The 26883-nt window shown below is 43.1% G+C and overlaps 1 protein-coding gene across 2 annotated transcripts in view; it reads left to right on the forward strand.

The window, feature by feature from the left end:
- PNPLA4 (patatin like phospholipase domain containing 4) overlaps nucleotides 1–26651 on the forward strand; it is a 105568-nt gene extending 78917 nt beyond the window's left edge. For both annotated transcript variants that reach the window (XM_033950330.1, XM_033950331.1), the window contains 4 exons: nucleotides 9039–9174; nucleotides 11933–11998; nucleotides 21058–21210; nucleotides 25800–26651. In XM_033950330.1, the coding sequence (XP_033806221.1) occupies nucleotides 9039–9174; nucleotides 11933–11998; nucleotides 21058–21210; nucleotides 25800–25931 (487 nt within the window). In that variant the 3' untranslated portion in view covers nucleotides 25932–26651. The remainder of the gene's footprint in view (nucleotides 1–9038; nucleotides 9175–11932; nucleotides 11999–21057; nucleotides 21211–25799) is intronic.
- The last annotated feature ends 232 nt before the right edge of the window (nucleotides 26652–26883 follow it).

Here is a 26883-nt window from a genome sequence, read left to right on the forward strand (position 1 = left end):
TTACTATAGTGTCCAAGTATTAATCAATGTCAATGATTCACAACTGGGCTAATAGCTGTTATTTCTCATTCTTGCTAATTTTAAGGCACTTCTCTTCATGAGTCCAGCTGTCCTAAGTAATTGTTGACTGAAAATTTTCATTTTAAATTCTTCAGCGGGATTTGCAGCCAAAGGAAATAAAACATACTCTTTATCTCTTATGTACTCTTTCAAGAATTGGGCCCTCCCCACCCCCTTGCTGCTTTTTCATAAATCTAACAGGAATTATAATCGGATAAGACACATTTCATTTATTACATGTTTGAAATTTCAGAGCTTATTACCCTGAACAAATAGCAAGAATTCAAGTTGTTTTTGGGTTTTTTTTATAAATAAAATACCTACTTACTCCTCTCCCAGGATCCTTTCTCCAGTTAATAAGTAGGGCATGGATGGCTTTGAATAACCTATAATTTTATTTACAAAAGTAACCAGACTTCTTGTACTTGAGCTAACCAGCTATTGAGGCTGTCAAACTATTAAGATCCATTTTGAGAGGAGAGCCATAATGTCCAGATTGGGAGGTGTTTAATTTGGTGTTTTACAAAAGGATCTGACATGCAAGGACTCTTTTGTAAAATATTGGGGCAAATGCAGCAGTAGTAGCTGACATGTCCAGCAGGAGCAATGATTTTATAAAGCACATGTTTAAAGTGAAGCCTGTTATTAGAAGTGCTGCAGTGAAGGACATTGCAGGTTCTGTGCTGCAGCAATGCAGATATCTATCTAGTTAAAAAAAACCCTCCCCCAACCTGATCTTTCTGGTATTCAACATACCCCCACTCTGAGCTCCACTATCAGACCTACCAAGAGCACAAGGATACTCCACCCCAACCCTATAGACTTATTCAGAGAGTAGAATGACCCCCTCCGGCACCCCTGCCTTTTACCGTGGACTCTCCCTAGTGTCTGGCAGGGGGCAAGTTGCTCCTGCCTCGTCAGATGTCTAGGATCAAAATAGCATCTATTTTCCCTAGTGGTAGTACCACAATCAATCAAGATGCCAAATAAAAAGCATACATTTTTATTTGGAAGTTTAAGAGATGGTGACATTTTTTAAAAATATGTGTGTATATATATATATATATATATTCCCAATTTTCTACAGGATTGCATGCTTTTATATATATTTATATAGTATTTGGACACCCCAAAATATGACCAGGACAACCCTGCTTGGATCAATGCAATTTGCAGCATCTATCCATGTAGAGGGGTATTGTAAAATCATTCTGTATATGCGTATGCATTTACACATGTAGCAACACAGCTGTTCTGAACTAGCACATAATCATTTAATAGGAAAGTTAGTTCATTAGCTTGCAGTCAGTTTATTTGGATGCATTAAAAATATATTGTGTGCATAATTGGTTTAAGGAAGATTAACTTATGAACTAATGCATGTACAATTAATATGCATGCATTAAAAATCTTCTGACATGCTTAAAACAATTTGTTAAAATGCATGTGAGAAACAAACCATAAACCACTCACAAAACAGAGGGGAAAACCCCTAGATGAGCCAAAAACAAACTAAAAATGTTTTGGGCTTGTGTACATCCCTATCACCCAATTGTACGCTAGGAGAACAGTTCTATAACAGTGTACAGTATGCCTACTTTTCTTTATAGGTTAACTAGTGTAGAAGGGCAAATATGTGCTTATTTAGGCATTGACACTTACACTAGCCAGAGAGCTGGTGTGTATGCTTACATCTAGATATCCAAAAAGTGTGTAAATTATAGTAAGTGAATGTACCGTATTTTCTCGCATATAACGCGCGCATTATATGTGGTTTTTACGTACTGCGCACACCCTTGCGCGTTATACGCGTGAGCGCGTTGTACAAAATTTTTTTTACATAGTTCCCCCCCACGTCTGATTCACCCCCCCCCCGCAAGACCGCTCGCAACCCCACCCCGAAGGACCGCTCGCACGCACCCGCACCCCCACCCCGAAGGACCACTCGCACGCACTCCCACCCGCACCCCCACCCTGAAGGACCGCTCGCACCCCCACAGCCTCCCGACCCCCCCCCCCATCATGTAGAAGCTCCTACCGGTGTCCTGCTGCTTCCTCTTGGCGGTCCCGACACGATCGGGGCAAGAGGGAGCTCAAGCCCTCTTGCCCCAGCCAACCGCGGCACCCCCGACACGATCGGGGCAAGAGGGAGCTCAAGCCCTCTTGCCCCCCTGACTCCCCGACACGATCGGGGCAAAAGGGAGCCCAAGCCCTCTTTCCCCGCCGACGCCCCAACTCCCCGACAATATCGGGCCAGGAGGGAGCCCAAGTCGTCCTGGCCTTGGCGCCCCCCCCCCCCCCGCTAGTTGTTCAGGCCAGGAGGGAGCCCAAACCCTCCTGGCCACGATGACCCCCCTACCCCCACCCCGCACTACATTACGGGCAGGAGGGATCCCAGGCCCTCCTGCCCTCGACGCAAACCCCCCTCCCCCCAACGACCCCCCCCAAGAACCTCCGACGGCCCCCCCAGCCGACCTGCGACCCCCCTTGCCGACCCTCACGGCACCCCCACCCCCCTTCCCCGTACCTTTGTATAGTTGGCCGGACAGACGGGAGCCAAACCCGCCTGTCCGGCAGGCAGCCAACGACGGAATGAGGGCGGATTGGCCCATCCGTCCCAAAGCTCCACCTACTGGTGGGGCCTAAGGCGCCTGGGCCAATCAGAATAGGCCCGGGAGCCTTAGGTCCCACCTGGGGGCGGGGCCTGAGGCACATGGGTTCAACCCGACCATGTGCCCAAGGCCCCGACCCCAGGAGGGACCTAAGGCTCCCGGGCCCATTCTGATTGGCCCAGGCGCCTTAGGCCCCACCAGTAGGCGGAGCTTTGGGACGGATGGGCCAATCCGGCTTCATTCCGTCGTTGGCTGCCTGCCGGACAGGCGGGTTTGGCTCCCGTCTGTCCGGCCAACTATACAAAGGTACGGGGAAGGGGGGTGGGGGTGTCGTGGGGGTCATCCAGGGGGGTCGCAGGTCGGCTGGGGGGGCGGTCGGAGGTTCGGGGGGGGGGGGGGGCGTTGGGGGGAGGGGGGTTTGCATCGAGGGCAGGAGGGCCTGGGATCCCTCCTGCCCGAAATGTAGTGCGGGGTGGGGGTAGGTGGTCGCCGTGGCCAGGAGGGTTTGGGCTCCCTCCTGGCCTGAACAACTAGCGGGGGGGGGGGAGGGGTCGCCAGAGCCAGGAGGACTTGGGCTCCCTCCTGGCCCGATATTGTCGGGGAGTTGGGGAGTCGGCGGGGCAAGAGGGCTTGGGCTCCCTTTTGCCCCAATCGTGTCGGGGAGTCGGGGGGCAAGAGGGCTTGAGCTCCCTCTTGCACCGATCGTGTCAGGGGTGCAGCAGTTGGCTGGGGCAAGAGGGCTTGAGCTCCCTCTTGCCCCGATCGTGTCGGGGAGTCGGGACCGCTAAGAGGAAGCAGCAGGACACCGGTAGGAGCTTCTACATGATGGGGGGGGTCGGGAGGCTGTGGGGGTGCGAGCGGTCCTTCAGGGTGGGGGTGCGGGTGGGAGTGCGTGCGAGTGGTCCTTCGGGGTGGGGGTGCGGGTGCGTACGAGCGGTCCTTCGGGGTGGGGGTGCGAGCGGTCCTGGGGGGCGGTGAATCGGACGTCGGGGGGGGGCATCAGGCTTTCAGGGTGGGGACAGGACTTCAAGGGGGAGAGGAGAGTTGGGCGGGCGAAAGGAGAGTCGGGCCGCATGCGCGGTATACGGGTGTATACCGCGCGGTATATAAAAATTTCTGTACATAAATTTGTGTTTTTCGCGCGCTATACCCGTGTGCGCGTTTTATACGGGTGCGCGTTATCTATGTGAAAATACAGTAATTCTCAGATTTAGAAAACTTAAAAACCTGGTTATTTAAGCTGTATTTTAAGAAGGTGGTTTAAATGTGAATGATTGTTTTATTCCCTCTGTATTAGTAGTTTTTATATTGTTGTATATGTACAGATCTCATGGCTACAAGGGTATAGAATAATTCTGATTAAATTTAAAAACATTATGTAATTTACATGCGTAACTGTGTACCCCCACTCTCGCATGTATCCAACCTCAAACTGTATGCCAGAGGGAATCAGCAACAGAAAATGCAGCAAACCAAATTGACAGTTAAGTGGACAAGAGAAAACAGGAGGCAAGGATAGTAGAAGCCAAAATTTTATTCAAGGACCTGACAGCCCGTGTTTTATCATTTTTACCTAGATCCATAAAAACAAACATCATAAAAACAGATTTTAAATAACACAAAACAATAAAGCAAAGTAAAATATATAATTTTTATAGATACCAAGAAAGATCTCATAAAAAAGCTTCTAACTATGGTCATACAGTTATAATCCAAATCTCGATTTAACAATGTGTAATACAGCGTTATCAACAAAAACATCCATATATAAATATAAAAGTCTATTAAACATCCTACATAAGATTTTTATAAATCTCACAGTGTCTGGAGTGTTTAGTTATCTGTTGCAGTAAAAAAATATATATAAGCCATTGTTCACTCTGAGCTGCACAGGTACACAGCGACACACATCTCTTCAGAGCCCTGTGCAGCAGCTCTTGGCTGCTGCATACCAGGGGCAGCACTTCCTCCCCTCCCTTCTGCCTCCAGGATGTATCTTGGAGCAGGCCAAGTTGCTGCTCCCTGCAGTCCAGGGTTCCATAGGGGTTCCATCCATCCCCTCCCCCATGGGATCCATATCTGCAGCTCTTTCATGCTTCGGGCAGGCGCCAACATGAGTGAACACACTGCCTTCAGCAGCCAGGAAGCTTTTGCTCTTCTACTGTTTCCTATGCCCCTTCATAGGCGAGAAGAAGTAGCAGAGTGAAAGCTTTCTGGCTGCCCAAAGAATGAAAGTGCTGGCCTACCAGATTCCGTAGAGGAGGGGAACGGGGGGGGGGGGGTCGCTTGGTTATCCCGGGGGGGGGGGATGAGGGTGGCCATGAGAGAAATGCTGGACCGCGGGGATACAGGGGGGGGGGGGGGAAAGAAAGATGTCAGACCTCCGTGGCAGGGAATGGAAGGGGAGGACAGAAATGTCAGACCATGATAGGGAAAATGAGGAGGAGGGAAGAGAAGGTGAGAAGAGGAGATACCAGAACACAAGAAAGGAGAGAGATGTCAGAAAACTGAAGAGGGAGGGAAGGAGAGAGAGATGCCAGACCAAGGAAGGGAAAGAGGACAGTGAGAGATTCCAGACTTGGGTTGAGATAAAGAGAGAATAGAATAACCAGATCACAAGAAGGGGGAAAGGGAAGGAGAGAGATGGACTACTGGAGGGGGAGGAAAGGAGAGATAGAAATGCCAGACCAGGAAAGGAGGAGAGAGAGGTAGGGGAGATAGGGAAGAGAAGGACAGAGAGATGCCAAACCACAAAGAGTGAGGAGGGAAAGAAAGAAGGGAAGAGTGATGCCAGACTGTGGGAAGGAGTGGAAAAAGATAGACTACTAGAGGGGGGAGAAAGGGAGGAGATGCTGCACAGAGATGGAGAGGAAGGGAAGAGAGAGGGAAGAAATTATGCACTGGAATGGGAGGGGGGTAGGGAAGAGAAATGGAAAAATTATGTTTAAGAAAAGAGAGGGAAGATGATACACATGGAGGGGAGAGGAAGGTCAGAGAGAGGGAGGAGATGGTGCCTATGGATAGATGTGAAGGGAAGACATGGAACACTAGATAGAACTAAGAAGAACAATTGAAGAAAGTTGAATTTTAAAAGTTAATGCCAAAGATGGGTGTAGTGCAGAAAGTGAAGGAGAGTTAAGGGCAAAGACAGACAGAAGTGCAACCAGAGACTTGGAAAAGATGTGTAGAAAAATAAAATCACTAGACAACACAGGTAGGAAAAATGATTTCATTTTCAATTTAATGATTGAAATATGTTGGTTTTGAGAATCTATATCTGCTTTTTGTTTTGCACTGTTCAAGAAGTTCATTTGTATCTATTTCTCTGGTGTTGTACTTCATGCATGCAGAGTCTGGCATCTTAGGATTTCGTTTGCGTATAGTAGGACTTTCAGTTTGTGGTTCTCTATTTGCATAGGGTTTATTTGTTTTCTGCATATGTGATCAAGGCCATGTGTTCTGGTAGGAATGAATCTCAAGAAGCATTGTTATCATGGCCCAAAATAGGAACATATTTGCCAGCTTTTCTTAACTCCTTTTGTACCCAAAATGGCCCTTGTTTTATGGAAGTGGGGAGGAGAGAGGGGACAGAGGCAGGATGGTATTTTGCACAGTACAGGGGGACATGCATTGCTTTCTCTTTTTCTGGTGTCAAAAACCATAATTTAACTTTGCCTTTGTGCATTCACCCCACCCCCACCACCGCTTCTCAGAACACATCACTTGCACAGCTGCTTCCCTGTCTTAGAGAACATTGATATAAGCGCAGGTTGGCTCATACGTTACTAAATATAAGTATACCTCATCATATGTTTTGGAACTATCCCACAGTGGTATTAGCTCCAACGTTCAGAGGAATTTTATAAGCATCGGAGCTCATACCGCCATGGCTGGTGATAAAAATGCCTAACGCGGTTTTGTAAAAGGAACCCTATAAGATAGTGGAGATGAAGACTGTATCTGAATTCAAGATAGCGTGGGACAGTCATGTGGTATCTCTTAGGGAGAGGAGGAGGTTTGTTGTGGATGGGCCATTCGGCCTTTATTTGCCGTCATGTTTCTATCACAAAATTCACTCCTGACAAAATAATTTTTTAAAATAAACTTCTAACATGTGTCTCTGGAAGCCTTTTTGTAGATCTTTATGTAATTTTGAGCTTTAAAATCTGTTTTTATGATATTTGTTTTCATAGATTTAGACCCCTGATGCAGGTAAGAATGCCAAAACACGGGCCATACCAGGGCCTTGAATACAATTTTTGGCTCTTACTATCCTTGCCTCATGTTTTATCAGAGGGCTACATTACTGTCGCTAGAATAGCATGCACCCAAAGTATTGGTATTTGTGAGAATGTGTGCCAGTGTTCTTATTCTTGGCACCTAAAGAATCATCTTGTCATTGTATAACAGACCACCTGACTTGTGGATACTTTAGCTCACACAGCCTGCCACTGAATTTTCAGTATTGTGTCCTGGCCATTATATGGCGAATGAGCACCTTTAAAAAGATGTCAGGCTGCTGAGAAAGTTTCCATATCAACTACATCTCACATTGTTTGATGTCTGTCACAAGAAGCTAAATCATTCACATCCTTTTGCCATATTATGGTCAGACTTCGTTAACATCGCTCAAGTCCTTGGAAAGAAAAGCACTAAAATAAAATCAATGAAAATAAATACTAAAAAGTGCCATACTATATTCAACTCCAGAAATTTAGAAACATAGAAGCATGACGGCAGATAAAGGCCAAATGGCCCATCCAGTCTGCCCATCTGCAGTAACCATTATCTCTTCCTTTCTCTAAGAGATCCCACATGCCTATCCCACGCTTTCTTGAAATCAGACACAGTCTCTGTCTCTACCACCTCCTTCATTGTCTCAAATCTCTCTGATACATCAATGTTAACCTTTGCTTCCAGTAAGCCTTTCTTCCAGTTTATTTCGTGTTGAAGATGTGAAATAAGTCAGGCATTTTTCATACAATTCTACAAATCATGTTCAAAAATGGGTGTGGAGAAAAGATCGGCACTCTTCCATAAACATTGCGAACCCTTTATAGAATAGCACTTAGGGCCTGTTTTACAAAGCCACGCTAGCGGCTGCAGCGCGGTAATGGCCCCAAAGCCCATAGAGATTTAAAGGGCTTTGGAGCTGTTGCTTAGTAAAACAGGACCTTAGTTCCAGTTCCAGGCTTTGTAAAACAGGTCCTTAGTTCCAGTTCCCACTCCAGACATGCCTGCTTAAACCTGATGTATGTCCTGGCATAAAAGTTGGTTATGGAAACTCAATATTCTGTAATACTGCACAGAACTATTTGGATCTATGACCCACCCATGGCCAAGACTTTCTTTTGAGTTGTACAATATAGAATTTAGGCACAAAGGACAAGATTCAGGAAATTATGATCAACAGTGTTCTATAATGGAATTCAAAGATGAGTGCCCATTTTAGAATTAGGGTTGAGTGCTGAATTCAGCGCCCAGTTTGAATGCACGTACCTGGTGTCCTATAGCACTGCACATAAATTTGAGGAGCGTCCCTGAGCTGCCCATATATCTCCTATGGTCACACCCTCTTTTGAGTTGTATGCCATGGGATATGGGCAAGCATCATTATAGACTAGCATGCAGCAAGATGTGCGTGCAAATACTAATTGGTGGTAATTAAAGTCAGTAATTGGTTGTTAGCATCCAATTATTGATGGTTAAGAGCTTATTAGTCAATTAAGTTGCGTGTGCATCTCGCAAGCTTGCTCAAATTTGGCCACTCAAATCTAGGTTATACAAAAAATATATTGAAGCAACAAGTTTTAATAATAAATTACCATACTCATACCAAACACATTACCAGTCATAAAATTTTAATAATTTTCAACATTTTTCCCTCTACAGACCCCACTTAATATATAAAAATATAAAGACTACAAAATCACAGAAAATAAGATAAAAGTCCATAGTCAATAGTTTGTTGTTGTTGAACTTTTCTTCATATATCCATCAAAAGAACTTTATATTGTCTTTATATTCTGAAACGTATTGTGGAAACCAATATCAGTTAATATACACAGTAGCCTTGATGATCAGCCTTGTTCTACACCTGATGGTGTTTCGCTACAAGCGTCTTCAGGAGACAAGACTTCAGTGCAGCAATCGTTGAGGCTACAATCCTGTTATAACTACTTGAGACAACCAACAGGGAAAGGACACCTCTCCATGGCTGCATGGATGAACCAGAATAAAAGCAAATCTAGGTGCCATATATAGAATCCAGGAAAATGTTTTTATGAACCAAAAAGAATTCTGCATTCTTCTTTTAAACTATTTAATAGTTTGTTCAGGATTGGTAATGCTTCTCATTTTCTTTAGGGCAGGTATAGACTCTATTCTTCCATCTAATGCTCATGAGGTGGCAGAAAATCGTCTCTTTATATCAGTCACAAACATCAGAACCAGAGATAATTACTTGGTTTCAAATTTTGCCTCCAGAGAAGATCTCATTAAGGTAAAAGTTCAAATATTCTTGTGATAGTTACAAACAGACCAGCTTGGTACATTAACACTGAAATATTCATTCTCTTTTACTTTTATTATTATAGAAAATATGTATGTCATTACTAATGATTAGTGCAGGATAATACTATTATTATACATTATCCGCCGTAGGGATACAATTAACACTGCGGCAGATAACATGTAATACCGTATTTCCCCATATATAGGCCGCGGCCTATATATGGGTTTTGCAAGTCGGCCCAGTGGGTGCAGCTTGCATATCTGGGGCGGCCTATACAAGATTTTAAAATCATCCCTCCCCACCCTCCATCGCTGGTAGTGGCCTCCTCGAATTGCATCGCCAGCGTTGCAGAGCAGGAGCGATCTTTGCGTCTGCAGGCTGGCCCCACGCTGCTTCCTGTATGGCTTTGCTGTCAGTTCTCGCAGGACTTGTCCACCATACAGATGTAGGGAAGCATGAGAAGATGACAGGAGACAGAAAAAAGTAAAAGGGTACCCTGAGAAAATGCTTAAGACTTAAAAGAAGAAAATGCGAAGCGATATTGGTTCCAATCCAACTGCGGAGACAACAAAACATTTTGAGCTCCTTTTACTAAGGTGCGCTAGCGTTTTTATCGCGCGTGCGGTATCCACGTGCTATACGCCAAGAATTAATGCCAGCTTAATGCTGGTGTTAGCGTCTAGCATGCACGGCAATGCAGCGTGTTCTAAAACCGCTAGCGCAGCTTAGTAAATGGAGCCCTTTATTTTCAGTTTTAAGAAGTAGCAATATGTCAGATTTAAGAGATGAATGCATTTTTTTTTAGCTTGTATAATACAATATAATTTTATTTTTTCTTTCTCCAATGTTGCACTGTTAACAGAAAGTTTGACCTCATCTTTTAGCTCACATTTCTATTTCTAATTTGTTGTCTGGGATCCTGAATTAGGTGACGGTTGGAGGATGGGGTAGTTATCAAGCTGCATTCATTCAGCAAACTGCATTTATTTGCCTTTTAAGTCAGTTAAATTGATCTAACACTATTTTGTGCCCTAATGCAGTATTAAATTGGTTATCCCATGGTACATAATAATAAAATGCAAAACACGTAATATAACATAGCTTGCAGTATACAACACAAGCTACATCCATAGCAGGTAAAACAATCCTAGCAAAAAGCTGGGTTTATTTTACTGCCCAAGAGCTTCAGGTCCACTCTCCAAAAAGTGCCTTCCTATCCAGAACGCCTATACACAAACCAAAAAAGTTCTCTACTCCCTTCTCCCACCCTCCAGACACCCCCTACCCTCCTGAATGTCCCCTGGCCTACATTTATAAAATTCCTGTTAGCAACCTATTTGGGCTCTTCTTTGGAGTACATTCAAGACTGAGCTACTTATTTTCTGGTTAAATCTAAGATGATTCTCATTTTGAGACTGTATTTCTGTCAAAAACAGATTTTTGGAGGGTCAACAAATATGGAATTCTTTCTGATGTCTATAAACAAACTGAATAAACACAGGTGAGGGAGGAAAAAGTCTTTGGAGACTGTTCATCCTGTATTCTCCTATGAGTTTTATTAAATGTTTAAATAATAGATATTTTTTTTTAACCTTAAACAATTGAAATTGTTTCTGGGTAGTAAAAAAAAAAAAAAAGCCTGAAGCACGTACCGTAAATAGCTGAACTTTAATTTTCCAATGACTTTCTCAGTCCAAGGTAAATCAAAGTGGACGTTTATAAATGAAGAACTCATGCTCCCTTAGTCCAGTTAATGGATATATGCTGTTTGAATATGCATACACTTCTACTCCCTTTTAGGGCTAGATTTGCTGAGTTGCTTTCCATAGACAAAAAATGAGGGGAAAATCCTTAGTAAAGTATTCCCTAAGAGAGATGTTCTTGTGGGGAGTGGGAAAGAAAGAAAATAATATGCTATTCCCAAGAAAATGTATCCATACATTAAAACCCAAAAGTGCTACCATATCCACAGATTCGATTACATTGGCCTGGATTATCTAAATGGTGTCAATAGATGCCCAAGCTCAGTAAAAAAAAATGTCATTTAAATGACATTTATTAACTGAGTTTCAAGATACTTACTGGGAATCATGCCTCCATAGGTTTCTTTAGGCCGCATATCGCCACTATAGGCGTGGCTAATGCCGGAAGTGGCGTTAGGCGGCCTTAAAGCACCTACAGAGGTGCGATTCACATCACAGATAGGCGCCCGAAACCCTGGCCTACATTTCCGGTGCCTATCTTTACCTGCGGCGTGATTCTGTAACTGTCACTGTCGTGTGATTGAAATGCAATCAGCGGCTGCTTGTAAGGCGGCCACTGACAACGGCGCCAGTTAGAGAATCCAGACCATTGTGGATAATATTAAACCTATCCCTTAAATGGATCAGCATGAAACTTATCGCCTATGCTTTTGTACATGAGTTCTTGAATCAACTGGCATCTGCGAATGGAATCGGTGTGGTTTTAAAAATCATATCCTGGTAGATTGATCTGTGTAATTCATATTGGCCAGTTAAAGGTTATTAATAAATGTAGATGTAGATGATATTTTGACATCTAAAATGCTTGAGAATTAGGCTATACAAGAATAAACATCTTTGATTTACAGCTATAGGGCTGTGATTTCATTTTTTGAGAGGATACATGAGTGTGTGTCCCTTTCCTACTTTGTATTATTTCACTGAACACTGGTGCATGCATGCCCCCTTTTTATCATTTGAAAATCTTCTATTTTACTTTGTAGGTCCTTCTAGCAAGTAGTTTTGTTCCAGTATATGCCGGGGTTAAAGCAGTTGAATATAAAGGAGAGGTAATTTGCAGACATCTTCAATAGTAATGTTTCTTTTTGATCAGACTTCTTATCTCTTTCAGTTTTGCAGAATTTGACCTTTGCCATAGAACTCTGTCATATCCCACAGAAATTGTGGATATGTTTTATTGACCGGCTTGGCAAAATCTGCATGATGGTCCACGCAACCCTTGTCACTGTGATCACACTGATTAACTGGCTGAGGAGGAAGAGAGCATCCATGCCTTTGGCCACTGCTTTCCCCCATGCTGTCCTTAGCCCAACCTTCATTTTGAACTCCATACTCGTTCCTAATGTATTTTGAGATCCTGTTTCCCAAAGCATGGGAAGGTTTTGTAGTTTGCATGTGTTTATGGCAATTTTATTGCAAAAACTCAGCATATATGTGTAAGGCCAAAAGAGTATGTTCTGGCAAAGATTAACATCATTGATGTTAATTTGTGCCATCATCAGTGGCGTAGTAAGGGGGGGAGTGAGGGGGGTTCTGCCTCAGGCGCCGTGTTGGTGGGGGTGCCGACACCTCCCTCCTCTTTGCCCTGCCTCTTCCCATTCCTCCCCTCCACACGCATGCCCCCCTTCCCTTACCACATACCTCTAGTTGAAGTTGTTGCTTGCAGCAGTCAACAACATGCTGTTCGTGACCCCGTCAGCGACTCTGCTGATGTAACTTCTGGGTGCCACGCACAGGAAGTGACAGAGGGAGAGCCGACGGGGTCACGAGGAGCACATTTTTGACAGCCACAAACAACAACTTCAACTAGAGATATGGGGGAAGGGAAGAGGGTGTGCGCGCAGCAGGTGGGATCGGGGAAGGAGTGGAGGCGTCAGACCGGCCAGCATTCTGCTCCCCAACATCATTTCTGAATGCTCCTAACAAAATGTTTTAATGTTGCTGATACGTCTTCTGCAATTCACAATGCTGAGGGCTGGGCGGCCCATTCATTCCGAAAGCAGCAGAGATAGGAGTGGAGGGTCATTAGGGGTGTCTCGTTCTGATAATAGCAGCTGTGTCTCGAGGCAGGCTGCACGCCGCTGGCTGATGAATGCGTTTACATTCCTGCGCCGAGACCTCACATTCCAGCGGGGAGCGAGCCAGACAGGGCCGAGCTGGAATGTGAGTGTGGAGGCCGAAGTGAGGGAGAGAAACCCGCGCCTGCTGCTGCTGCTTCTGCCACGATGTCTCCGCTTCAGCGCGGGGCCGCCACCGACTGCAGCACAAACCCGAGTTCTGCTGCATAGGTGTTTCTAGAAAGGGCTCCAGCATTTCACTGATCTGGCCACTGGTAAGTACAAAGGGTTGCGTTGAGCGAGGGGCGGAGAGATGTTTGCACTTGTGGAGCAGGAGGAAATGTTAAAATGTTGTTATCTTTTACTGTCGGGAGGCGAGAGATTCAAGAAGTTTATCGATAATTTCATTGAATGAATGAGAGAGATTTTAAAACGTGTATTTTCCATTAAAATGGAAAGGTGTCCTTCAGAGAAGGTATTACCATAAGTTTTGAACTCTGTTAAAAAAGCATGTGTCGATGTGCAGAGAATTCAAAACATGCTTTTACATTTTCAAGTTATTTGCCTATTTACGTTTTTTAAAAGGTTTGACTGTTCAGTGTGTTTTAAGGTAGCTATCCCCAAATTATTATAAATATAAATAAAGAAGGGGGGTAAGGAGACAAAGAAAGAAGGGAAACAGAAAGAAAGGGGGCATGGAGAGAGAGAAAGAAAGGGAGACAGAAAGATAGAAGGGGGCAGGGAGAAAGAAAGAAAATGTTGGGGGAGAGAATGAGGTCTGGAGGAGAGGAAGCATACAAGAGGCTGAAAGAAGGGCAGAAATATTGGATGCACAGTCAGAAGAAGAAAGTGCAACCAGAGACTCATGAAATCACCAGACAACAAAGATAGGAAAAATGATTTTATTTTCAATTTAGTGATCAAAATGTGTCTGTTTTGAAAATTTATATCTGCTGTCTATATTTTGCACTATGGCTCCCTTTTACTAAACCGCAATAGCGTTTTTTAGCGCAGGGAGCCTATGAGCATCGAGAGCAGCGCGGGGCATTCGGCGCAGCTCCCTGCGCTAAAAACTGCTATTGCGGTTTAGTAAAATGGGAGGGAGTATATTTGTCTATTTTTGTATGGTTGTTACTGAGGTGACATTGCATAAAGTAATCTGCCTTGACCTCTTTGAAAAAAGCCCGGAATATAAATTATAATTAACATTTTCTCTGCGTACAGTGTGCTTTGTGTTTGGGTTTTTTTTTTATTTTATTGTTGGTAGATCATTTTGACTTGGTCATTTTTAAAGTAGCTCGTAAGCCCAAAAAGTGTGGGCACTCCTGCTTTATAGTATAGGATGTTGTGCTCTGCTTAGGTTTAAGTGGGTTATAAATATGGTAATAAACATAAATAGCAATTTTAGAAAACCAATATTTGCATGTTTAGAACTACAGCATGCACAGTTTAGAAGGGAAGGGACTGGAGCACCTCCCTTATGAGCTGCACATGCCCTCCACCCTTGGTGCGCCACTGATTAATAGAATTGCTGTTTGTGAGAGCTGTAAAAAAATGCTTGCTTCTTAAATTGTTTTAAGAGTGGTTGTGAGAGATTTCTTTAGCAGAATTTGGCACAGGGATTTATTTTGATCACAAAAAATGTGTTCTGCTAAGCCTTTGGCTTTGACAACTGCAGGCCTATTAAAGAAATAAAAAAGAAGGGCGGTAGCGATTTCCCCCACACCGAATGCACCGAAGCTCATTCAGTTCTTATGGGCTTCAGTGCATTTGCCACAGGAGAATTGCTACTGTGGCTTTGTAAAAGGGGACACTAAGATTTTAAAGGAGAAGAAAATGAATAAAACTTCTTAGCTTTATTATTACATTACATTAGTGACTTTTATTCCGCCATTACCTTTCGGTTCAAGACGGATTACATAAAAGGTTATCTGGACAATTCCAGAAGAGATTACAATTCCGGAAGATATTTCATAGTTGAGCGGGTTACTTCGGGGGATTGAGATGTTTCCTGCGGAGTTAGTTTGTCTTGATAGATTTTCTTAAATAGTAGGGTTTTTATTTCCTTTCTGAAAGTTTTGTAGTCTGGTGTCGTGATCAGTAGATTGGATAGTTGGTGGTCAAGCTTTGCTGCCTGCGTGGCCAGTAGGCCATCGTACATTTTTTTTCCGTTTGACGTCTCGGATTGAGGGGTGCGTGAATGGTGTCTGGGCTCTCCTTTGCCTGATTGAGGCAGTTTGGATAAGGCGGTTGTTGAAGTAGGCTGGGCTGTCTCCATTCATTGCTTTAAATAGTGGACAGTAAAATTTGAATTGTATTCTTGCTTGTATTGGGAGCCAGTGTGAGTCGAGGTATGCGGCGATGTGTGCACTAAGACAGATTGTTTATGTGCTGGTATACTAGTTCTGAAAAGAAAATAACAGTGTTCTTCTGTAGTTAAGGGAAAAATTAAAAGAATTGGAACACCATAGTATGGGTCTTTAATTAAAGTTTCCTGCTTTTTAGCAAGCTCATACAGCTTCCTGATTGAATTCCAGACAGGGTTATTGTGATTGGTAAAGAAAGGGAGTTGGTAAAATCAGGATAGTAGTGGTCATCAGTTCAAGATACAGGCGATTTGATAGAGACCTTTAAAATATTAAAAGGACTGGATGAATTAGACCAAGAAGCAGCATTACTAACATTTTCACGGACAAGAGGCCATAGACTGAAACTGGGTGGCAGCAGGTTCAGGACGAACGCCAGGAAGTTCTGTTTCTCACAACGAGTGGTGGGCGCTTGGAATTCTCTTCCTGAGGATGTTGTGGCAGAGACTACTCTTCGGGGTTTCAAGCACAAGTTGGATATACACCTTCTTGCAAATCATATTGAGGGATACGGTAATTTCAGGTTTTCATAATAGAGAACCTAAACGGGCCGCCGTGTGAGCGGATCGCCGGACTTGATGAACCTCGGTCTGATCCGGTGAAGGAATTTCTTATGTTCTTATGTTCTTATGTGAGACTTTGCTAAAACTGGGCCCTAACCCAAGAAAAACCAACCCAGATACAAGCAAGTTGAAGCCCCAGCTAAGTGAATGCACGCCACGTCACAGACAAGGGGCACTGACAGAGAAGAGATAATATTAAAGGTATAAAGGGAATCCATATTACATATAATACATTATTTACATATGTTAAAGGGATTAATATGCAAAATAATCTTTTTCAGGGTAGTAGATCTAGAGGTCATGAGTTGAGGCTGCAGGGTGGGAGACCTAGGAGCAATTTCATGAAATAACTTTTTCACAGAAAGGGTAGTGGATGCCTGGAATGTTGTCTCTTGGGAGGTTGTGAAGACCAAAATGGTGACAGTTTCAAGAATGTGTGGAATAAACACAGAGGAACACTAAAAAGGACGGAATCTAGTTAAAGTGAAGCTTAAATGACCTCATAACTTTGATGTCAATTTCAGAGGCTGGGAGATATGACCAATGCTAGGCAGACTTTTATGATCTGGGTCCTATAATTGAGCAAAACCAGATCAGGATCAAGGCTGGGGTGGGCTTTGATGGCAACTTCAATAGCTGAGAACTAGGCAGGGAGAGACAGAGGTTAAATATACCAGTGTTAAATCTTGAAGAATTTGAACTGCTCAGAGTGCCAGATTCAACTCTGGCCACCTTGTTGGGCAGATCAATTGGACCATGCAAATCTTTATCTGCCAACATTTACTATGTTATGTCTGTTCCAATTCCCCTGAACCCATCCTCTTATTTTTTTTTTTTTTTTAAGTAGTGAGCTATCTTTTCCCACAATTCCCCCTTCATTCCATGTGTGTTGTACTGTCCAGATCATCTCTGTAATCTAGTGGGGTGGGGGTGGGGGGTAAAAGGGAGGCAGGAGTAATCACTGGTTGCATCTGGCCTGACATTTTCTTCAAAATGGGACCCATCAAGCCCCGCATGGTTGTATCATGAAACTCGCACTAGGGGCCTGAAGGCTACCATTTTAAATAAGGGAACTACAGGGGTAGAACTGACCAGGAATTATACCCCCCCCCCCCTCCAATTAAGCCCAGTATGTGAGATAATTTGGGGGAATAAGCAGCATACAAAAATCAAAAAAAGAAAAGGTAGGAAAATTGGTGGTTACTAGCAGCACTTCACTGTAAAAATACTGTATATTTAGAGATCAAAATAAGGGATTAGGAGCACCGATGACACACCACTTTTAAAAAGAATAGACATTGTAGGAAACAGTTATTATTATTTTGGTTGCCCTGGCTGGGGATCACTCCTGCTCTGGAAACCTTAGACACCAGGGATTTCTTAAGAGTAAGCCCTGGGAAAACCTACAGAAAGGAGAGAAAGACTACAGAAGCCATTTTTGTTGATGAATCTGCACGGAGCATAGGAAGATCACTCCTGCCCCACTTCACTGCTAGACCACAAGGTAAGGTGTGAAGAGGTCTGGGAGGCAGGGGTTAGTCAAAGTCAGCCCTAAAGGTTATTCATGATTTTTCAATGTTTGTGAGCTGGCTCTGCTACTAACCCTCGTGAATATGGAGGGAAGTATATGTTAAAAAGAAGCAGTCCGAGTACAGACCTCTAGGGAAAAACCCACTATTTATCCCTCTCTATTGAGAAATTAATTATTTAACCTTACTCCTTGTTTTCTATCTTATAACAGTTCTTAATCCATAAAAGGACATTATCTCCTATCCCATGACTTACTAATTTCCTCAGAAGTCTTTCATGAGGTACTTTGTCAAATGCCTTTTGAAAATCCAGATACACAGTTCTGACCAGCTTACCTCTATCCACATATTTATAATGAGGCAAGATTTCCCTTGTCTAAATTCATGTTGGCTTTTTCAATTTTGTTCGTTATAATCTTTACCATTTTTCCCATATCACCTCTAGAACCCTTTTTAAAATTTGGTGTTACGTTGACCACCCTTCAGTCTTCCAGGACCACACTGGATTTTAAGGATAAATTACTAACAATAATAGTAATAAGTAGCAAGTTCATTTTTCAATTATATCAGTATTCTAAGATGTATACATCAGGTCCAGGTCTTAATTTGTCAAATTGCCCCATTACTTTGCCCAGTGTTACAGAGATTTGTTTCAGACTCTCTGGCTCAATCATCATTGAATACCATTTCTGGCACTAGTATCTTGCACATTTCCCTCAGTGATAACCAAAGTGGAGAATTCATTTAATCTCTTTGCTATGGCCTTGTCTTCCCTGTATGCCCATTTAACCCTCAGCCATCTGTGGCAGTTCAACTGATTCTTTTCTCAGCTTCTTGCTTTTAACATACCTAAAAAGTTTTTACTGTGTGTTTATGCTTGGAACACAGTCTTTTCAAGGTTGCTTTTTGCCCTCCTTATCAGTGCCTTGCATTTGACTTGCCATTCCTTAGGCCAGGGGTGCCCACACTTTTTGGGTCTGCGAGCTACTTTTAAAATGACCAAGTCAAAATGATCTACCAACAATAAAATTTAAAACAAACACAAAGCACACTGTACGCAGAGAAAATGTTTATTATCATTCCTATTCCGGGGTTTTTTCAAAGAGGTCAAGGCAGATGACTCTATGCACTTGTCACCTCAGTAACAACCATACAAAAATAGACAAATATACCCCCTCCCTTTTTACTGAACCACAATAGCAGTTTTTAGTGCAGGGAGCTGCGCTGAATGCCCTGCGCTGCTCTCGACGCTCATAGGCTCCCTGCACTAAAAAACGCTATTGCGGTTTAGTAAAAGGGAGCCATAGTGCAAAATATAGATAGCAGATATAAATTCTCAAAACATACACATTCTGCTCACAAAATTGAAAATAAAATCATTTTTCCTACCTTTGTTGTCTGGTGATTTCATGAGCTTCTGTTGCACTTTCTTCTTCTGACTGTGCATCCAATCTTTCTTCCCTTCTTTCAGTCTGTATACTTCCTCTCCTCTAGACCTCATTCTCTCTCCCAACTTTTTCTTCCTCTCTCCCTGTCCTTTCTTTCTCCCTGCCTCCCTTTCTTTTTTTTTTCTTGTCATGCCCCCTTTCTTTTTTTCTCTTTCCCTTCTTTCCTTCTGTCTCCCTGCCTCCCCCTTTCTTTCTTTCTCCCTGCTCTCCCCCAAGCTATTGCCGCCGCCATCGGAGAACAGGCCCCCAAGCCATCGCCGCCATTGGGTAACAGGCCCCAAATCTGCCGCCGCTCCAAGCTCTCCCTGCTTCCCTGCGTTGGGCTGACTAGCCTTCCTCTCCCCGACGTCAATTTTGCCGTCTGAGAAGTTCCGGCCCAGCCAGGCAGCGATTGACTAGCCCGAACTTCCTCTCCAATGGCAGAATTGATGTTGAGGAGAGGAAGGCTGATCGGCCCGATAGATCGCCAAGGCAAAGTGAGTCTATCACGGATCCCGGGATGGGCTCTGCGATCGACTCACTTTGCCTTGGTGATCTACCGGTCAATCGCGATCGACCTATTGGGCACCCCTGCCTTAGGCTGTTTCCTATTATTTTCAGCTGGATCCTTAAGGTGACCGTCCCGTTTTTGGATCCCCTGTCCTGTTGTCCCCACGCACAGCTTCGGGACGCTGAAATGTTCCGTTTTCAGGGACAGTGTCCCAAAGCTGTGCGTGGGGACAACGGGACAGGCGATCACTTCCCCTCCCTCCCTTCCTGCCGTGCCAAAGCTAGCCTCCCTCCTGTGCCCGATTTAACCTCCCCCAGTCCGCCACTGCTTACCAGCTTCCCTCCAGTGCCGATTCAAACCACCACCCCCATCCCCGGTCCGCCGCCGCTGGCCCAGAACTTCCTCTCTGACATCAGAATTGACATCGTGAGGGGGGGCAGATAGAAGACTTGTAGGCCTGGCGCTTGTGCAGTGCAGTCGCTGCACGCGTCTTGATGTTGCTGGGTCAGGGAAGCAGGGTGCGTGGGGGCAGGGGAACAAGGGTGACTTGGCTTGTTGGGGGGCAGGGGAAGCAGGCTGCATCGGGGAAGCAGGATGGCTTGGCTAGGGTGCGTCGGGGAAGCAGGCTGGCTTGGCTTGTTGGGGGCAGGGGAAGCAGGCTGCATCGGGGAAGCAAGGTGGCTTGTGTTGTCGGGGGGCAGGGGAAGCAGGGTGTGTCGGGGAAACAGGGTGGCTTGGCTTGTCAGGGGGAGTGGGGGGCAGGGGAAGCAGGGTGGCTTGGCTTGTCGGGGGACAGGGGAAGCAGGCTGCGTCAGGGAAGCAGGGTGGCTTGGGGGGCAGGGAGACAGAAAGAAAGAGAATGAAATGAAAGAGAGGATGCACAATCAGAAGGAAGTGCAACCAGAGAGTCTTGAAATCACCAGATAAAGGTAGGAAAAATTATTTTATTTTAAATTTAGTGATCAAAATGTGTCACTTTTGAGAATTTATATCTACTGTCTATATTTTGCACTATATTTAATGGGATCGGGGGGGAGGGGAGGAATGGATCCGGGGGTCCTGTCCAGTTTTAAGGAAAAAATAAATGGTCACCTTATGGATCCTTCTTCCTATTTCTGAAGGATTTTCTTTTAGCTCTAATAGTTTCCTTCATCTCACTTGTTAACCATGCCAGCCATCGTTCCTTCCTTCTTTTTTTAATACAATTACATGGCTGTTTAATGCATTTTAAAGGTAAACAATGTGCATCTTTTAAAAATTCAAAAAGCCTTCACAAAATTACCCCTATATGTTAATGCAGCATATAATGCAGAGCAGGTAGCATCACCTTGAAGGATACTAACTGTATGGGAAGATGCTGAGAATGCCCTCAGCATTTAATACAGTAGCTTTGCAGCTACTGTGCAGTAATTTTGGTTATTAATGTGTGGTAACTGCAAAATTTAATGCAGTTCATTAAAAGAGGACCTACATTTTAACCTTAAAGAATCCTCAGTTACAAAGTTAGAGCCAAATGTAGTTGATATTATAAGGAACTTTATTGTTCTACTTAATAAAATATATCCTTTCAAGAATAAGTAGCACTTAGATATGATGGTCAGCTGCATCATCTCTTCTGAAAATGAGTTTGTTCTTTTTTTTTTTTTTTTTAATAGAAATGGATGGATGGTGGCCTTACCAATCGTCTTCCTATTCTTCCCTGGGGGCGCACAGTGACTGTTTCACCTTTCAGCGGCCGAATAGATATCTGCCCACGAGAAAATGGAACGTGCAAACTTCATTTTAGACTTGCACAGCAAGACACAACAGTTAGTTACTTGAAAAAGAAAAGCCTGTATTTGTCTGTCATGAGAGAGAAAAATATGACTCTACAGAATTCAGTTATGAGTTGCTTCAAAGTCAAATTTTATTTTAGGAAGCTTTTTTTTTCACATTTGTATACCATTTTATAGCTAGTAAGAGGAACAAAATGAACTAGAAGAGCTGGTAAATACAATACCCTTCTTAATCCAAGAGATGAAGCAATGTTTGACTCACATGTAGGTACAGGGATGCAGTGATACAGCCAAAATCTTCAAAGAGAGAGGAAATGCAAGTTTGTTCTCTCCAGCAGTCATAAGAGCTCTGCCTTTTGTGATGGACTGGTAATGAAAACCTGCTGGGTTATCTCTCTTGGAAAAGGAAAACAGGAAAGTAAAGAGTGATGGGACACTACCTGTAAGGCTGCCCTTAGATGTATAGCCTAAGATGCAACCACCTTAGTCTCTCAATTATAGTGTACTGAAGAAGCTGAACAACATCTAGAAGTTTTCTTTTATTTCTCTGTCTTCTAGTTCTTCACCAGTTCTGGTGCTTTCTCTTTTTTTAACCTTCAGCCATACAGTCTTTCTCCATTACTGTTGCTTCTCCTTCCTTACCCCATGATGTCTTTATCTTTCACATTCTTCCTTCCTCCCCCATTCATGTCTTCCTCCCTTTTCAGTTCTAGAACTTTTTTCTCCTCCCATTCTACTAGGAGGTGTTACACTGCCAAGTTTTTGATCCATCATTTATTGAAATTAGACTAATAGAATGCATTAACGTATTATTATATAAGAATAACTGAGCATATTTATTAAATTTTTCATGCTCTGTATATATGTATCTACATCTCTCATTTTACATATATAAATATATATATATATATATATATATACGGTTGAGTCACATTAAGAAAAGTGTGATTTATCAAACTGGGCCAAGGGCGGAATCATTTCGAAAATGGCAGAGTTTGTGAACTGTTCACGGGCTGCTATGATTAAAGTATACCGTGAGTGGACGAATGGAACCTTTTCAATGGTCCAGCATGGTAACTGTGGGGCAGCATGAACCATCAATGTGAGAGGTCAGTGTCAGCTGTGCAGGTTGAATAGGCCGATCGGCACATTACTGTGGAGCAATTCATCATCCAAATGAACCAGAGAAGCTTCCAGATGTGTTTCCAAAATGGCTGTGCAGCAAACCCTTTTGCAAATGGGGCTCTGGAGCAGGCAGCTGGTGAGGGTTCATCGCAAAAAAATGGCTGCAATTTGTATAGGAATACCAACATTGGACTTGCACTGACTGGGAAGAGGGTTGTCTTCTCCGATGAGTCTGTTTTGAGCTCCATTGAATGAATGGATGTATTTTGAAACCGCTGAGAACAAACACCCAGCAACCATCATTGGACGTGCACAAGCTGGTGGCAGCAGCATTATGGTCTGAAAGGCACTCTCAACCAATATGGGTATTTCTCCATCCTTGCTGATCGAGTACACTCATACATGTTGACAGTCTTCCCTATGGCCAATGAGATCTTTCAGCAGGACAGTGTGACATGTCATACCACCAGAATTGTTTGCAAGTGGTTCACAGAGCGCGACCAAGACTTCCAGCTACTTCTCTGGCCTCAGAATTCCCCAGAGCTTAACCCACTCGAGCACATGTTCGATGACTGGATCAACAACCACGCACTCATCAGCAATTGTCGGACACGCTGCATGGCTCCAGATACCTCTTATTGAGTCACTCCCATGGTGTCTGCCTGCCATCTGTGCTGCCATAGGCGATTATTCTGGATATTAACAGGTGGTCATAATAATGTGACTCAACTGTGTATATATAAAGAGAGAAAGAGAAGTAATTCCCTTTGCTGTGCCACTTATTTTAATAGATCCTGTTTTTGAAGACAATTTATAAAGTTCTCTTCTGTAAATTCTTTATAACTTCAAATTCAGTATCTTAGTCAATCCCAGTTCATTTCAAATTCTTATCTAGAACAATAAATGCAAATTATTGCAAACTTCATTTATCATTGAAATCAAATAAAGCTTACTTAATTCATAGATCTGAGCTTGTATTCACAGAACATATACTTCCAACTGCTTTTGAGTTCTGATTAGAGCGATATGTCTCCTTGATGGTTATTCCTGCAATTTCTTTGACCTAATGAATCTTTGGCACTATCTTCAAGTTTCATTGAAGTCCTCTGTAGATATCCTCAATTCTTCTTCTGAGCAGTTGGATTCTAGTGATGTTATGGAATTCTATCAAACTTTCCTTGTTGGGATGATATTTCCATCCAAAAGATGACTAAAGATGATCCCCCCCTTTCTTTTTTTTTTCCACTTCACAATATAAGGGAATCAAGCTTTGATGTTCTTCATCTTCTTATTTCTAGAACATGGGCTCTTCAGTTTTCATGTGCACCATACCTGCAAAATTCCCTTTATACTTTTCCTTGGAACCAAGTAATTGGCCTTCAATTATAAAGTCTTTGGAATTTATATACTTTGCATAATTAAAATATTTAATATTGAAGTAATTTTTCTACCATTCCTCTGCCATACTCCCATAACTTACATTATTTAGGGATGAAACACTTTATGTGCTCTATTCTAAAGCAAAAAATCCAAATAGGAAATGGAGGGATAAACAGTAAAAAACATTAAAAAAAACTTCACTCCATTAAAGATTCCAACTGACACAGCTGTGCACCAAATTGATTTTGCAAACGAAAGAAAAAGCCTCAGATAACGGGAGAGGTGAAAACACATTCTACCACCCAAACATCACAGGCAGAAAAAACTTTTGTTAGTGTGAAAACAACGAGGTGAACAAAACAAGTGATAGTCCCCAAAGTAAAGTCCACTGGCCGACAATCGTTTTGTGGCACTAAGTCCCTGCTTCATGGCCTCAGAGTAAAATATACTCAATTTAATGGACCAAATAACTGTTCAGCATGTTTTCTCCTCTACTAATGAACACAGCTCCATATCACTAACTTTTTTTCTGTGCAACCTTGTTTCCCAGCTATTTGTTGTCCTGCAAAAACTATTCAGTGTGGCATAACTGATGGCAAACCTTCATCCCTCAGCCAGAACATTTCAGTCTCTACATTTCTCATCACCATTCTTCAGCTATCTACTGTATTTTTCACTCCAAAAGACGCACCTGATAAGGTCCGGACCTTCTCTCCAATGTCAGAATTGACGGGAGAAGGCTTGTGGGCCCGATTGCATGCTGCCGGCCCTTCTCTGCCTTTCCTGCAGCACCAGCGGGGGGTGGGGAGCTACAAGCAGCAGCAGAACGCCAGGGGCAGAAGTGTATTCGCTCCATAAGACGCACCCCCTTTTTAGGGGTGGAAAAAGTGCGTCTTATGGAGCAAAAAATACAGTAGCTTTTTTATTCTTTCCCCTATCCTTTCAGTCTCCTACTCCATCACCCCATCCCACTTCTGACCTATACCTCCATTGCCTCCCTCTCCATGTTTTCAGCATTCTCTTACCTACCATCCAGCTCCTACTCCTACCAGATTTGTTCAAGAAAAAAAGAGGACATGGGCTCCCATCCCATTATGCCCCCTAGTCCTGCCCCATTCCACACCCCACCCCCCTTCAAACCTCGTCTCTTCTCCTTCCCCGAGTTCGGGCTGCGTCTGGAGGTCCTTAGAGCATGTGTGGATGCAACATGATGACATCATACCCATGCTAGGTTGAGGCCTTCCAGAAAATGGACAAACTCCCAGGTTTTGAAAATTCATTCGGACACCTGGACAGTCCTCTAAACAGAGGACTTGTCAGGGTTTTCCCATATGTCTGGTAACCCTATTCATTAACTTCTCCCTGTCTCTCTTCAGGGGTCCAGAATGACTCTTTGCAGTCAGTGTATCTCTGTTGTTTCAGCGCTGAAATGGCCATGATGAATATCCTTATGTAATTGCCTAAGAGAGACTGTGGTTCCGGCACCTTAGGGATTATTTAGCCAAAATTATACCCTCTCCCTCTTCCAGGGTGAACGCTCTGGAACGAGTCTGCCTACATTTGTGCCTGACCCAAAATAAGAAAGAGCAAGTGACAGCGTTGGCAGGCTCCAGCAAGTTTTAAGTGAGGGAGGGGAGAGAGCAAACTTCCAGTGCCACAGAGGCATGAGAGAAGGAGAAAGGGAACCAAGCAAGTGACAGCATTGGAGGAGTTGCAAGTTAGCACCGCCAGAAAAGTTGCAAGTGAGGGAAGGACCCGAGCCATAATGAGGCGATTCATCCCGGCCGTTTCAGCGTGGTTGCAATGAAATGTCTCATGACGAAACAGCCGTGTTGAATCATCCCATTCTGTCTTTTCAGTGCTTGAGTTTGATCAGGAAATGCAAGAGACTGTGAAACAGCAGTGTAATAGTTAAAGGATGTTATTATTTTCTTTACAGTAATAGGATACTGTCATCTTGTGCAATATTTTGGTATCTTTTGATGAAAGTAATTTGTAATTTATCCTTAAAACGAAAGTAGTCATTTATTCTTAAAATTGGAAAATATTTTTTTTAAATAACTTCACTTCCTTAGACATTATACTCATTATTATCCCACTTTAACTTTCTGTTCTAGATATCTCTGGCCAACCTAGAAAGATTGAATCACGCTTTGTTCCCACCAAAACGGGAGAAAATGGAAGCTTTATTTCAAAATGGGTTTGACGATACTGTACTATTTCTGTTAAAGGAGAACTGGTTTGAATAAAACTGATAAACAGCCACGATGATCATCAAAACAAACGACATAGCCTAATGTGAAAAGCATGGCCGTTCAAAGCTGTAATTTCCAAAGATGCTATACTACAGTTACCTGTTTCCCATGAAACTGAATAACATAAACATGTTCAAAAATGAAATGTCTGTAATGAAGCACAGAAAAAAAACAACAACACACATTTATTGAAATGTTTCAGTTTTTTGGTGATTTTAGACCCTGAATGACAGCACTTGAAACAACGTCCTCTGTTAATGGACAGAATGGATACTGGGCAGCCCTGCTCTGAAAGACTACATTTAAAGGGAAGACATTTCTGTGCCAATGAAGTCTTTGGCTTTACTGATAGAAGTTTAATTTTCTACTAGGAAATGGATTAGGACTGCCAACTCCTTTTGGTTATGCCACTTTTTTAAGATTTCTACCAACCTCCACCATGGTTGACATGTTAGAGCACTTAATATGTAGAAATTAGGGTCAACAAGAAATTTATTAGCACAATAAAAAGGTACCACCTATAATTTCATCGTTGACACTTATTGCAATAAATTAGTGGAAGTTTTCTTTCAAGTGCCTCCTTTTCTTTTTGATGCAGTTGGACATAATTTTTTTTTCCTGTTTAACTGTTATTTACCATGCTTAATTTTTTTGTATGACAGCACCATAGTTGGCTGAAAGAAAATAAAGAGCATGATATGTTTTTGAAGCATCTATGATAGTCAATTCTGTGATAAATTGTGGGAATAGAAAAGAGTTCTAGCATTAATTGGGACAAGTGCTAAAAGTTTCCTGGCTATTGGTGCTGGTTTGGGTTTTCATAAAAAGAAGTGTTCTGAAGTAGAATCTCATCGTGAAGGATGAGTTTGCTAGTAGTGGATCTGAGACACCTAGACCTAGGCATCTGAATTCATTAAGGTTTTTTGCTTACCGCTGAAGAACTGAA

Source organism: Geotrypetes seraphini, chromosome 6 (genome assembly GCF_902459505.1).
Source record: "Geotrypetes seraphini chromosome 6, aGeoSer1.1, whole genome shotgun sequence".
In the NCBI taxonomy this organism is placed as follows: Eukaryota; Metazoa; Chordata; class Amphibia; order Gymnophiona; family Dermophiidae; genus Geotrypetes; species Geotrypetes seraphini.